General features: G+C 34.4%; 1 protein-coding gene across 2 annotated transcripts; it reads right to left on the bottom strand.

The window, feature by feature from the left end:
• Window positions 1–229: 229 nt before the first annotated feature.
• Window positions 230–12,556, bottom strand: LOC133323582 (serine-threonine kinase receptor-associated protein). 2 transcript variants are annotated; one of them, XM_061532496.1, is made up of 3 exons: window positions 12,419–12,556; window positions 521–1,186; window positions 230–460 (listed from the first exon to the last, which is right to left on the bottom strand). In XM_061532496.1, the coding sequence occupies exons 1-3, from the start codon at window positions 12,534–12,536 to the stop codon at window positions 261–263; spliced, it is 984 nt and encodes a 327-aa protein (XP_061388480.1). In that variant the 5' UTR covers window positions 12,537–12,556; the 3' UTR covers window positions 230–260. The 2 variants fall into 2 exon arrangements, with proteins under 2 accessions (XP_061388480.1, XP_061388481.1); XM_061532497.1 differs by lacking the exon at window positions 12,419–12,556 and adding an exon at window positions 1,405–1,425.
• Window positions 12,557–15,920: the final 3,364 nt, after the last annotated feature.

The following is a 15,920-nucleotide window of genomic DNA, read 5'->3' as shown; positions in this document are numbered from 1 at the left end:
TAAAATATACGAGATAGCAGAGTTTTATGGATTCGTCGTTTTTTTTCCCAAATTTCCTTTCATAGTAAATTTTATGGGTTTGCAGCAGTAAGTGATCATAATTTATGAGTTTTTTTTTAAATACTTTACTATGTTTCCGAAAGAAAATTGAGAAAAAAGATAATCAATGGGTTGAATTTTTATGGGCAAAATTATGACAATAATATAATACGAGGCGAATTGTTTGTTTTGTTTTTTTATAACGACAATGATGAGTACAATTAATTTGCTTGTACTTCGCGAGGAGAATTCAGGGAATTGTTTAGATCATTGGGTTCGGTACATTTCCAAAGGCCATAGGTTTTGCCCACCGTTGTCTGCCACAAACGTAGAGTACCATCCTCCGACCCGCTGGCATACAACTCGCCATCGGGGCTAAATTTGACCGAATGGACGGGACCGAAATGGCCCTTAAAGGATTCTGTAAAGGGGAAACAAAATGAATATCATGTGGCTCATATATCAAATTCAAATCACTTACCAATTTCATTGCCCGTTATATAATCGAATTTGTACATTTTAAAATCTTCACCACCACAAACAAACACATGCTTGTCCGGATGCAAACTGGCCGATGAGACATTTGTCGGCACCTTAACCTCTTTCAGTTTCTTCAGTGTCTCCACATCCCAAAAACTAATACTGGTGCCATGGGCCACGGTCAGAATGTGGTTGTCAGCCGATATTTCCAAACTATTCGGATTATTGGGGAATGTTAGACGCTGTACCTCATTGCCGCTCAAACGATCCCACAGTCGTACAGTTTTATCTTCGGCCGCCGATATAATGCATTTGTCGTTGCGGCAAAACAGTGCCTGCTTTATGGCACCACCATGGCCGCTGTACATTTCTGGTTCCGCCTGGGGTTGTTCCAAATTGAAAACACGCACCAGCTTCTCATTGCTGCCGGTGACAATGTTCTCCGAACTGCTGTCGAAACCCACCGACTTGACAATGTGTTTGTGTTGGAAACTATGAATTTCGGTGCCCGTTATGGCATTCCATACTTTTCCGGTAAAATCGGCAGCACCGGTGGCCGCCAGTGTGGCAGTTTTGTTGAGAGCTACACCCCAGACAGCTCCCTTGTGACCCTCGAAAGTGCCAACCCAATCGCCAGTGTCACCCTGTCGTAACATGGGACTGCCATCTGAAAGGAGAAACACACAGAAAAACAAAATTAAAATAAAATTCGAAAACACACACACATACAAATTGTACGCCACCAAAGTAAAAGCGAATGCAGGCAGCAACAACAAAAACGATATAATGTCATTTATTCGCACATACGCGTTCACGTTTTTATATTTTTTCGATTGTTTTTTGTTGCTGCGTTAAATCATAGTTGGTGTATTTCACGGAAATAACCTTGACTCAATGACTTGCATCAATGCCAACGACCTGATTACCCGCCACTTATTGGTTGTCTTGCTTCCATCCTCTATCTCTACTCTGTGGCTGGGTAGCTGACTGACTGGGACTGCACAATGCATTGTGCATTAACCAGCCTGCCTGCCAGTCAATCGAATGACTAGCCGATCAACCAGATTGTTGGTGACAACAACAACAACAATCTCAACGACAAACATTTTGAAAGCAAACAAAGCAACAACAACAACTTCGATAATATATGGTGCACTGCAAACAAATTGCATTGTCCCACCACAAATCGCTGAGAGGAAAGGTGGTGGTGGAGGAGGAGAAGGTTTATGCAAAAAACCTTAACCATTTGGACCGGTATATTAAGATTGACGTTTTTAACATGGAATAAAAAAAAATAAATAAAATACGCATAACTTTTGTATTTCATTTAAGATTGTCGGATGTAATCTTTGGTCCGCATAGGAGTGATATAAAAATGTTTCAACTTTCTGCAAAACCTAATTTTTTAAAACAAAAAACTGGACATAATTCAGTATGCTGTGCGAATTTAATCGGAAGAAACTGTATATGGGAGCTATATCAACATCTGAACCGATTTCAACAAAACTTAACAGACATCAAACTGAACTTAATTAAGTGCGCTTTGCAAAATTTTGTCAGAATGGGACAAATATTGGGAGTTTTGTCCACCATTTATGTGAAATCGGACGAAACTATATATGGGAGCTATATCTAAATCCGGGTCAATTTCAAAAAAGCTTCACAGACATAAAACTGGACTTAATTCAGTACGATGTGAAAAATGTTGTCTCAATCGGACAAATATTGGTGCACCATTTATCTAAAATCGGACGAAAATATATATGGGAGCTATATGTAAATCCGAACCGATTTCAACAAAACATCACAGAAATCAAACTGGGCTTATCTCAGTACGCTAGGCAAAACGTTGACTCAATCGGACTTACTACACATCATTCTAGACTTAATTCTGTACGTTATGCCAAATTTCATGCAAATCGAAAGATATATAGAGGCTTTGGTGCACCATTTACATAAAATCTAACGAAAATATATATGGGAGCATTATCTACAACTGAACCGATTTTCTCCAATTTCAATACGGTTCGTCCTTAGAGCAAATAAGTGCCCTGTGCCAAATTTCATCCAATTCGTATCATAAATGCGACCTGCACTTTGTTCCCGAAAATACATGGACAGACGGACGAACGGACATGAATATATAAAGTCAGAATGTGTATTCTCAAAAGGAACCCTGTGTTTACATCGTTTCGTTCTACCTGTTATAAACATACGCACAAAGACATAATACCGTGTATCACAGTGTGGTGTAGGATATAAAAACCCAATAGTGGTAGTTCGATTTGACAGCCAATGAGAATTCAAAATACCAAAAAATTCCCAAAATACCGACTTGTGTCAATACCAAATAATTTTTAGTACGAAGATGTGGCGGTACACCTCACACTTGGGACAGTATTAACCATTTTTAGTACAAGAGTGTGCGAAAATTTCGAATATTGGAGAGTAACGTTATAGGAGGGCTATCCTGAAACATAGGTAAATAATAATAATAGTTGGTACGGGTATGTGTTATACAATGAGATCCCAAAATACGAAATTACAGTCATTTCGATTGAAAAACGTTTTCTAAATCCACAAAATGCCGAATATCGCGAGTCAATATTAATAATTTTTGGTAAAGATATCTATTATGCAATGGGAACCCAAAATACCAAATTACAGCCAATTCGATTGAAAAGCGTGTTAAAGATACCCAAAATACCCAGAAATTTGGGTCCATATTTAAAATTTTAAAGCTCTATTCAGGAAACTACCGAATGGATAGGAGCTACCGGTACAATGAAATTCACAATTTAGATATAATGGACTCACTAAATCCAGTACAATGTAACTGTACTTTTACTTACAGAGAAATCAACAAAAAATATCGAGGTTTTCAAATTTTCGTGTGAAAAAGGTCCGCATCAGTCGTTATTGGGCGGCCGCTGCGGCCTTCGTCTTGCAAATCCAAATTGACGACTCTTAATTTCTTAAACCAATGGCGGACTGCCCTAATGGTCGTAGTACCACCATCCCCGTGAACGGTGGAAATCTCGTCTGCTGTGTCCTTTGCACTATTGCCTTCTTTAAAGTAATGAAGCATAACATGCCGTAAATGCTTCTTTTGGTTCTCCATATTGAACGGGGCAGAAACAATTTTAAAAAGAGACTTTGTCACCAACGAAACGTACTTTGGAAGAGCTCTGGGACGACTGAAACTGATGCTATAAACGGCTAAGAGATAAGCTTCCATTTTTATGTAAGCATAGCCAGTCAAACTCATTCATAGCGTTGCGTAGAAGATTATTATGGGACAACCTCATATGTAAGTATACTTTAAAATCTATATTTATAATAATATTTACAAACATAAAAATGTACACCCGCGGTTCTGATCAATGACCCTCACAAATGAATTTTCTTCAATTCGTTTTTACATATACTACAAATAAATATCTATTATAGATAAAATGCGTAATTGTTAGGCATATAAATAGAAAGTTTTTTGAAATAAAAAAAAGAAAATGTAAAGACTGTAGAAACATTTTTCTACTTAAATTTTGTAAAACATTCTACGTGTATTTTCTTTTCAGATAAACCAATAATTTAATAATAAATAATTATTAAAATAATTTCTTATTTATATAAAAATAATTTAATTATAAAATGTATTAAAACCATTTTAATTTATTTTTTAATTAATCGCTGTAATATACTATTAAAAGTTGCCTAAAGGTTCATTAAAAAAAAATGAATAGAGAAAATCGACTTGAAATCCTTTCCTTTCCTTTCATCTAAAAAATATAATCTAACCTTTTCGTTAGATTTTTAACTATGGCTAGAACAACATTTATCCATTAATCTGCCAAGTAATTTCTCCTAAACTGTTTTCATATGGCGGCGGCACTCCTTAAAATAAATAAATATTTTTGTTGTTGTTGTAGAATATGAATTGATATCAAATGAAATTGCACTTTAAATAAATTATTTTTAAGCATTCATATTGCAAATAGAAATATATATTTTTTTATTTTTGCAATTAATCAAGGTAAACCAGATGGTAGAGAGTGAGAAAAAAAAAACGTCAACATAAGCCTCCTCCAGCTGTGGCAGCAGCATGAATATAGAATGTAATAAATATCTATATTTTATTAAATAGTTAAAATAATAAAAAAAGTAAAAAAAAATAGAGAACAACAACAGAACAATAGAAAGTAAATTCATAGAAAACAAAAATTCACATTTTCAAATATTAATTATCGTGACAATGTTTGTGGAAAAATCTTATGGTGTGGCCCAAGTGAAGACAAAACTAAGGAAATCCTAACGCTAAACAAAAAAGAAATAAACCGACTGACGGGTATTCTGACGGGGCACCTCAGCCTGAAGGCATATCTACTCAAGATTGTGATGTTTGTCGTCATTTGAACAGACCGGTATGCCTAAATAGACAATCCACCTTATGATGAGGGGGAGGGTATAAACCAAGCTAAGGGCCCAAATAATTACAAAACAGAAAATAATTGATCAGAATAATTGTATTCTGAACAATTATATTTGTATATTCAGTGCTCTATGCCAAATTTCGTGCAAATCCAAAGATAAGCAGGGACTTTAGTGCACCATTTAAATAAAATCGGACGAAAATATATACGGGAGCTATACCTAAATCGGAACCGATTTTCACGAAACTTACCACACATCATTCCAGACACAATTCAGGGCGCTATGCCAAATTTCGTGCAAATCCAAAGATATGAAGGAACTTTGGTGAACCATTTACATAAAATCGGACAAAAATATATATGACAGCTATATCTAAATCTGAACCAATTTTCACGAAACTTATCATTTATCATTCTCGACTTAATTCAGTGCGCTATACCAAAATTCGTGCAAATCTAAAGATATATATACACTTTGGTGCCTCATTTACCTTAAATCGGTATATATACCGATTTGCTCGAGCTACACACGTACTAGACTAAATACACTATGCGAAATATCCAAATCGAAAGATATATAGGGATTTTGCATTTACATTAAATCGAAACCTGACACACATAATTCTATACTTAATTAAATGCGCTGTGCCAAATTTCGTGCAAATCGAGAGATATATAGGGACTTAGAATTTGGTTGAAAATTAATGATTTTATAGGCACAAAGGGTGAAATTCTCAAGACCCACCATATGGGAGTTATACCAAATCTTGGTACGATCTATTCAATGTTTTGTCTGTTGCTCTTTAGGCAAATAATAAGCACTTGTACTAAATTTCAACCACCTACGATAACTCCTTCTATTTTTGGCCGTTGGTTATATGAACTCGCAACATAGTGGAGCGTATGCACGCACATATATACACATATCAGAACTTCCCTAGACAATATTGCAAATCAATTATTATTAATATAATTTTGTTGTAAATAATACTAATGTAAAACAAAAAACACTATGTCCGCATAAAGATACGTTGGCCACTACAACAGCAACAACAACAAAAGGAAAAACACTCTCTCACATTTATTAAAATAATAATAACAACAACAAAACACTATAGTTTTAACGCGTACAACGCGAGAAATTTCAAGGTGCTTCCCGTACGTTCAACAAGTTTATCGTCAATTCAATAACAAAAAAAAACACCGCCATCATACAAACGAACATAACAACAGACAGAGAGACAAACATATGAACGAACGCACCGCGAAAACATTTCATATTCGTTCAAAAAGGAAATTAATTACAGCTGGCTGGCTCGCTGGGTGCTCAGTTGGTTTGAAATGGAGGAGGGCAGGCCGGTGCAGGGTGATATTGTAACAACAGCCAGCATCAAGTCAGAAAATTTTGCACAGAAAAACGCCAGTTATAAAAATGTGTGTGTTTTTTATATTTTATTTTAAAAATAAATTGTTTAAAGCAACAGTAGTGCAACCGAATTACACACACACACATACAAACGAAGAAACATTTTCAAGAAATGGCATATATATAGGACCAGATATAAAATACACATGCAAAGAAATTTGATGAAAAGTGTACAGGGGAAATGAGGTGAAATAAAATTAATAAAATAGACTTACAGTCGTATCATGATTAGTGTAATTGAAAAAAGGAAACATTTTGAGGCATATTTAGAATTTTGTTGAATTGTGTTCCGGTTAATAGACTTTGTTAGTAGTCGCAAAGAGTTCGTTTTAAATTACAGTTACGATAAGCAATTATTATACTATTGTTAAATAAAATATGGGCGCTATAACTAAATCTGAAGCGATTTTCACGAAACTTCACATACGTCACTCTAGGCCTAATTCGTGCAAATCGAAAATTTTATAGGGACTTTGGTTCACCATTTACATTAAATCGGAAGAACATTTATATGGGAGCTATATGTAAATCTGAACCGATCTTCACGAAACTACACACATAACATAGCATTCTATACTTGATTCATTACGATATGCCAAATTTTGTGCAAATCGATGGATATATGGGGACTTTGGTGCACCATTTACATAAAATCGACGAAAATATATATGGGAGCTATATCTAAATCTGCACCGATTTTCACGAAACTTAAACTTCTAGGCCTAATTCGTGCAAATCGAAAAATATATAGGGACTTTGGTTCACCATTTACATCAAATCGGACGAATATGTGAGGTATATCTACCTCTTTACGCTATGCCAAAGTTCGTGCAAATCGAAAGATATTTAGGAACTTTGGTGCACCATTTACCTTAAATAGTATTACCCCGATTAAGTTTTATAAAAGGCTTGTTCGTCACCTTGTATGATAATTTTTTCCGAATTGCACATTTGTTTTTCTAAGCGAATTCGCTGAAATTTGGTACAATGGGTTCTTATTGGGTACCTAACTTCTTCACTAAGAATTTTAAATATTGGTCCACTTTTTCTGGTAGCCCCCATATAACGGTACACCCCAATTAACGGTATTTTGGGGATTTTAGACGGGTTCTTTAAACCGAATTCGCTGAAATTTGGTACAATGAGTTCTTATTGGGTACTTAATTTCTTCACTAAAACTTTTAAATATAGGCCCTTTTTTGGGTAGCCCCCATATAAGGGAACCCCCAATTTCGGGGTATTTTGGGGTTATTGAGCGAACTCGCTGTTATTTGGTATTTTTTAGTCGCTTATGGTAACAAATCTTCCTACCAAAAATTATGAATATTCGTCCCCTTTTATGGGGTAGTTCCCATATAACCCCCTTCTTATATTAAAATAGCTGATTAGTTCCGTGTGTAGGGGGTTGTCTCCATATAGGCGTATTCTATCATGGTATAGGGAATAGTCGTTACTCGAAATAGTCAGTTTTACCCTAAAAATTATGGAATTCTAAGAAGATTTAGCCAAAAAAAAAAACTCGAACCTGACGATAATGAAATATATCGGCCATCATTTAGGCATCTCCCCCATATAATTATACTTCCTGATGGAAAGACTTAAGACACAAGACAAACATATTGGGTTCGAAATTGACATATGTCGGTCTTTAATTAGGCATAGCCCTCATATAACTATAAACCCAAATATTCGATAATTCCTACACTATGTAAACTAACTTTGTAATCTAAATTGCAGTAGTTTGAGGATTGTTTATTCTACCATGCGTTATTAGTATCAGTCCACGTTTGGGGTTTTCATTAAAAATTGATGAAATTTGTATTTGGTGTATTTGTATTAAGTGTACATAATAGTTTACATAAACCGGTTTTAGAATAATCGGTATAGAATCACTTTTTGGTATGTTCCCTATATTTTCATTTCAAGTACCTGTCAGCATAACGCTTTGTTACTTGTTTAATATTGATCTTGTTGGACTTCAAATTATTGGACTTTTAATTAAAAAAATTTAAATGGCCATCACGCAGTGCATTTTTTTAATAAATATTTTATTCAAAGAATAGGACGAGATTAAAAAAAGTATTTTTTGGGTCCAACAAAGTAGAGACTTTTTAAAATTTTTGTAACTATGTACCAACAATTTATGGGTTTTTGTGTATATTTTTGTCTTATCAGCATTGCCGTGTGGCTTTCATTCCACTATTGATATAAATATTATATGTATGTACATATATTATAATTATTATTACCACAAATACACAACAAAGAAATTAACAATGACATTTTTCCGGAAATAGTGGTGAAACAAAAATTGTGACAATGTTTAAATGTTCTGATGATATTTTTTTCCGGCATAGATAGATGAGGTGGTATGAGGAAATTTTATTAATATAAACTTGAATAAGGATTGTCCATCATATCGTCGTTAATGCGGATATGCGAAGTGTGTATGTATGTTTGTGTTTAAATATAGGTAAAAAGTGGATAATAACATTATCGTCAAGACAACAACAAAAACTGTTTTTTTGGAAGGAACATTTCTTACGAGCTTTAAAATCGTTTTTCAATATCACAACAAAGTTAAGCATACGAATTTATATTTGTTTTTGTTTTCGTTGTAAAAAAACACGTTTGTTGTTAATATTGTGTGTTATTGGTTGTTTTGTTTTTTGAAGTTAACCCCACCAGATCGTGAAATATGTTCTACAGACATATGATGACGGTAGTTTTTAAGTCAAACTATGTACAGACAATGGACCGTTGTTGTGTGGCAAGCATTATTGCAAAAAAATATATATTATAATTATTTAGGTCAAGGTTATGTTGTTTACCACCAAAACGAGAATAAAACGCGAATTCCAAGAATCATCGTGCAGAACTTGATTTTTAAAAATGGGGAAGGGAATTTGATGGAACGATTTAAAATATAAGACAATTATCAAATCAAAATCAATATTAAATTATGTGGAAAAATTGGAAATTTATCAACGATGCAACAAAAATTTCTTATGGGGATTAAACCAGGTTTTGAATCTATTAACAACTCAGAAGGACACATTGCCATAAATACAATAGCTATATATTTCTGTTAGCGGCTATTACAGATTATTTTTATTTGTTGATTTGACATGCCTTCATTTAAATGGGACGAAGAATGCTATTGCAAAATATATCCTCAACCTTCCATCTCGAGTTCTCTGTATATTTTTATATCCTTCACCAGGATATAAAGGAAACGAGATCGATGACTTTTGACAATGTGCATAGACTCACTTTCTGTGTTTATTTATACATGTCCGTCCGTCCATGTGTTATTGTGAACAAGGTACAGATCGCATTTATGATCCGATTATGTCAAGGACGAACCCACTTGAAATTGGAGAAAATCGGATCAGATTTAGTTGTAGCTCCCATACAAATTTTCGTCCGATTTTAAGTAAATTTTGCACAACATACTGAATTAAGTCCAGTTTGATATCTGTGAAGTTTTGTTGAAATCGGTTCAGATTTAGTTATAGCTCACATATAAAGTTTAGTCCGATTTTATATCAATGGAGCGTCAAGCTTCCAAGGTTTGCCCGAGTGAGACAACATTTTGAACAGCATACTGAATTAGATCCAGATTGATGTATGAGAAATTTTGTTGAAATTGATTCAGATTTAGTTATAGCTCCCATATATAGTTTCGTCCGATTTTAGGTAAATGGTGCACCTATGTCCCTATATATCTTTCGATTTGCACGAAATTTGGCATTATATACTGAATTGAGTCTACAATGATGTGTGCTAAGTTTCAAGAAAATCGGTTCAGATTTAAATATAGCTACCGATTTTAGGTAAATGGTTCACCAAACTCCCAAGGTTTGCCCGATTGAGACAAAATTTTGCACAGCATAATGAATTAAATCCAGATTGATGTATGCGAAGTTTTGTAAAAATCGATTCAGATTTAGTTATGTTTGTGAAGTTTTGTTGAAATCGATTCAGATTTTGTTGTAGCTCTCATATATATAGTTTCGTCCGATTTTATGTAAATGATGCACCAAACTTCCAAGAGTTGTCCGATTGAGAAAAAATTTTTCAAAGTGTACTAAATTACGACCAGTTTGATGTCTGTGAAGTTTTATTGAAATCGGTTCAGATTTTGATGTAGCTCCCATATATAGTTTCGTCCAATTTTAGGTTAATGGTGTACCAAACTGCCAATATTTGTCCAATTCAGACAAAATTTTGCAAAGTGTACTGAATTAGATCCACATTGATGTATGCAAAGTTTTGTAAAAATCGATTCCGATTAAGTTATAGCTCCCATGTATATTTTCGTCCGATTTTGGGTAAATGGTGCACCAAGCTTCCAAGGATTGTCCGATTGAGATAAAATTTTGCACAGCGTACTGAATTAGGTCCAGTTTAATGTTTGTGAAGTTTTGTTGAATACCCTTTCTGAGACCATTTTTGTCCTATCGAATTGCATTTTTCCAAAATAATCTATATATGGAGAGATCTATGAGGGGAGAAAAGAAGGGGGATAGAGAGAGATGAGAAGTTTACAAGGAAGTATGCACTCTCCCAAACACATTAGGAGAGTCTACAGTAATCAGTAAACCATTTACTGGTAAAGGCCCTGATATTGCAATGACCAGTAATAACTTTTGTCATTACTCTAATTTCAACTTTACTCAGATTCAACAGTGAGTTTGTTCTCATGGTTGATAGAGTCGGCCAGATAGATCTTGACACATTGCACCTAGGTTCGTTGTGCCAAAGTTCATAGTCTCGTTTGTCGAAGAACCCCTCAAAGTTCCGATAATTGCTAGATTTGTAGATTAAACGAGGTTCTCAATCTAATTCTGCTCTACTCTTTCATTATCCATGATATCACGGTGTCCTGGTACCCAACACAGCCGATAGCTCTAAGTAAGCTCTTCCAAAAATGTTCTACACTTGAGAACGGCCTCAGATTTGATGTAACAGGATTTGACGGCTTTATGAGCCGCTTGACTATCCACAAAGATAGTCACCGGTTCAACAATCTCAGCATCCAACTTGTTACCAATTCCGCTGACTTCCAAATCGCAAAGATTTCAGCTTGGAAAACACTACAGTTGCTATCCAGCTTGTTCTTAAGCTCAAGACCTTCATCCATCTTAGATCCGTCTGTATAAAAAACCAAATCGTCCAGAGGAGGGTTGCTACGGTTCCAGTCATCTCTACTTGGAATAAGGACATCTACATCGTTAAATCTCAGGATTGGCGATGTACATACTTCGTTCAAGATACAATCATGCCCAAGGGTACAACTTCGCCAAAGATTTTATTTATGCAGCCTTAGGCCACTACGAGCGGCCAGACATTTAATGCTGAGGCCCAGATGCCTTAAGTTCAGCATCGCGGCTCCTTTTATCAAAATCGAGGCGGTTCTTTGTACCTTATCTAGTTTGCTGGATGTCGACTTGTGTTGCAGGAAGTTCCACCAAACAAGATAACCATAGGAAAATATAGGCTTAACGAGTGTATTGTCGATGGTATTAGCCCCCAACTTTTCCCAATGGAATTCTTGCATGTATAGAGTGCAATCAGCCCTCTCCTAGCCCGTTCCTCAGCGTTCCTGTTCCATCGTAATTGACAGTCCAGGATTGTGCCAAGGGCGGCCGGGGGTAACTTCTATAGAAAACTCCAGCAAAAGAATGACCAATTTTTCAAAAAGGTAACCAATTGTCCTGATTCTTTAGATATACAGGGTATAGGTATATATATATATATATACCCGATTTACAGGCTCATTTTGCATACAATTTTAATTGTTTCAAATTAAAGTAAAATTACAAAAAGTCACCTCTTACATCAAACAATCACCTAAATCATAAACTCATCTTCTCCAAATTTCTTTGGATTTTCGCAATCACAGTTATCGAGTAGGTTTTGCGTTTCGTTGCAAAATTATGGGCAGATAAATAAAAAAAACTAAAGCAAGCAACAACAAATTATAAAAGCATCCAATAAACTATATCCAATGAAACAGAAACACACAACAACAACTCACCTTTACAGGCCGATATTAGAAAGTAGCCACTGTCGCAGATATCACTAAAATCCAAATGAACCACGGGACGAGTGTGACCACTGCATGTCAATGGAATTTGTCGTAGATTTGTGGTCATTTTTGAAAATATGTTCTCTCCTTATTCCTCTTCCTTTCTTTTGAATGAAAGCACTAAAATTTAATAAATTCGTTTGCGAATTTTCTTATCAGACTTTTTGCTTAATTGTCTGTCACCCACTTAAATTTGGTTAGTTGTTTTTTTTTTTTTAATTTCCTCACTATAATTTATTTGACTGGCAGGACGAAAATGTGGGAATATATTAATGTATCACTTTTTTTTCAGAAAAATAGATTTTGTCTGATTGATTTTTTTGTTTCTTTTAATTCCTTTGGGTTTCGTCGTCTGCCTGCCTTTCAATAAAAAAAATGTCACTCGCGTTTGCCGTTCTGTTTTTATTCTTCTCCTGTTTTTGTTTTTTTTTTTTTTCTTGCAATGTCGACGTTGCCTTGAGGTTGAAATTTTGTTATATACCAGGAATTGGGGAAATGTTTTTATTATTTATTAAAATTTAGCGCACTTTAACTTTTAATCGAATAAACTTAAAATTTTTTTATCATCAATTTGACGGTAGCTATTTGTTGTTGTTACGTTGGCTGGCGTTGAACATCCACTGACAATGACAACGAATGTGGGATATATAAATCGATTTGTAAACCGAAAAGAAAAATAATGAATGTCATCCACAAAGAGGATGGAGAAACATTCACTGAAAAATGTTGACATATAACCAATCGCTTTGAAATGAATTCTCCAAGGTGTATTTAATAAGGTGTAAGTGACAATATTAAACTTTTTGCTTTATTGTTTGTAAAGTAAATTGTCAAAAACATTTTAAATATTACATTTCGATTTCAAAAATGGCCCTTAAATTTAGTCTTTTTTAATAATAAAAATTCAAGAAATCTACATTCATGAGGCGGACGGAAAGGAAACCTATGCTTAAATCAGTTATAACCCCGTTCGTCGAATGGTCCACATATTTTACGTTATGTGTGGAAATCTGTCCATAAATTCCTGATACTCATAAAATGGAGGAGATTATGTTTATGTCGCTCAATTTTCTTTAAGAAGGCAACAAAATTGAAAGACACTACTCCATAGAAAAATAGATTGTAATTCACAATATAAACATCACAAGGAGCCATGGGCTGTATGTGGGAAACTTAAAATTAATCGCGATCAGGTCTTAAACTTTATTTTTCACTGACCTAAAACCGCCGATAACCCAAGAATATACAAATTCATTAATTATTCCTCAAAGAATATTTCTTGACAAAAATAAATTAATAATTGTTTTTGTTTATTTTTGTCAAAAAATGATTGTCAGCATGACAATTTAATTTCTATAACAACAATGTTGTTTTTGTAAAATATTTGTTGTTGTATCTGATGCATACACCTTATTAAATACACCTTGGAATTCTCACTTTTGAAAACAGTTACTGTTTAAGACATAATAGTTCCGTTCCAGAACCGAAAAGAATCTACTCATTTTGCATGTTTTACAACTTTTTACCCGAAAACCGTTCCTCAATCCACAAAACTGGTAAAACATTAAATCAAATTTAAGAGAGCACAAAACAAAATGTCTTTCTCTTTGTAAACTTTTTACTCGAGAAATTTGGCCGAGTAAAAATTGCGTTCCCGAACTTTTCAAATTATTTTGTACTCTGAGAGCAATTTTGAAACGTTTCCCTTTTACTAGATTTATTATTAAAATGGTACTGGAACAGACCAAATATAAATGGCTAAATTAATTGCAATATTTGATAAATTTTCGTTTCGCCCTGGGGCACGGAATCGAGATAGACCCATTGTTCCTTTTGAGAATATGCATAGAAGTATATGTCGCATATAAAGGGCTAAACAGAATGTTCGCGTTGAACGTTTTTTGTTATCGCGTTAACGCACGCAAAAAGTTAAAATATTTGTGTTATCGTTTCCTTGTGGTTGTTGTATTTTCGATAACACATAACGCGACGGATGGTTCAACGCGAGCATTCTGCTTAGCCCTTTATTTGGCCCAAGGACGAACCCTATTGAAATTGGCGGAAATCGGTTCAGTTTTAGATATAGTTCCCATATTTTGGTCCGAATTTTTGTAAATGTTGCACCAAATTCCTAGCATTGGTCCGATTGAGACAATATATATCTACAAAATGGTTTGAGATAACTCCATCATATTACCACTCAATGGAAAGGTATTTTTATAACCTTTAAAATGATACCCGTAGAACCGGATATAACCAGGTACCCGAACTTCCGTGTCAAATAAACGGGTAACCGCGTACGTCCCCCAAGAAAAAAAAATATCCCCATAATTAGGATAAAAATACCTACCTCTGGAAAATTTTTCAGAAAAATCTGATCGTTTTTATTAAACTAGAGTTGTTCCGGGGAAGGCCACGAATAAGATGGTTGAAGACAACATTGCCGAATATGGCCTTTCAAATTGGAAAAACTGCGCAAAAGACCGACGCGCCTGGAAATATTTTTTAAGCTCGTCTTATGGAACGTAAATTCTGTCACAAGCAAGCTAAGTAAGTGGTGTCATTAAATAGATTGACTGCGATCCACATCAAGCAAACTCATTAGCTGCTTCATTTACCTTGATGTCTCTATGACCTGTGGGTCGATTCACTATCAAATTTAAACAATTCTCAAATCGATAAAATATTATAACGACAAAAACAATATTTCAATTCTATAACAGCGTTTTACAACAATTGTTAAAAATGTTGTTAATAAACAAAACCAAAATATTCCTAGTTAACAGTACGTTTACATTTAACCGGATTTCGTTAACCCAATTCAATTCCATTGTATATATGTCATATAAATCCTCATAAAGTGGGTTAACCCGGTAAAAAGTTATAATGTAAATGTCGTTTAACTTATCGACAAATATTTTTCAATATTGAACATGCCTTGTTTTGTTCTGAATTTGTTGTCAAAATGTTCAAAAATAGAAGCTTTTTGAAAGTTTTTCGACAATTCGTCTACATTTTTACAGAATATCATTTTCGTTATTGCAAACGATTTTATGTGTAGACAAAATTGTCGATTGTCGGATCGTTATAAGTTACTGGAAGCCAAAGCCTAACAAAATGCCGTATATTCGGCAGTGCTAATTTTATTATTGACAAATATATGGTCTGTTCCCGTACTCCAAGAATCTACCAGATTTTACTATTTTCTTCGATATCATAAAGGAAAATTCGTTATCGTAGTAAAAAGTGGTAGAATCTTGCAGTACGGGAACAGACCAATAATCAACAGACAGGCAAAGGAACATCTTACGCATTTAATAAATATTTTTAATTTTATGTATATAATTTTTATTTTTCCTTAGATGATTTTTTTTTATTTTAAACGAATTAAGTTATTGCTTAACATAATTAAAAGTTTTTTGTGAATGGGTTTAGTTGATATATACAGGAG

Source organism: Musca vetustissima, unplaced genomic scaffold, assembly GCF_032173495.1.
Source record: "Musca vetustissima isolate MV318-11 ecotype Yass unplaced genomic scaffold, APGP_CSIRO_Mvet_v1 utg755, whole genome shotgun sequence".
In the NCBI taxonomy this organism is placed as follows: Eukaryota; Metazoa; Arthropoda; class Insecta; order Diptera; family Muscidae; genus Musca; species Musca vetustissima.
Note: the sequence above shows the minus strand (reverse complement) of the source record. Positions and strands in the feature narration are given on the sequence as shown.

Coding starts and splice junctions, on each gene's coding strand:
- LOC133323582 (XM_061532496.1), bottom strand. CDS start 12,536: ATGACCACAAATCTACGACAAATTCCATTGACATGCAGTGGTCACACT. Junction 1,187..12,418: donor TCTAATATCGGCCTGTAAAG/GTGAGTTGTTGT, acceptor TTCTCCTTTCAG/ATGGCAGTCCCATGTTACGA. Junction 461..520: donor TATAACGGGCAATGAAATTG/GTAAGTGATTTG, acceptor TCCCCTTTACAG/AATCCTTTAAGGGCCATTTC.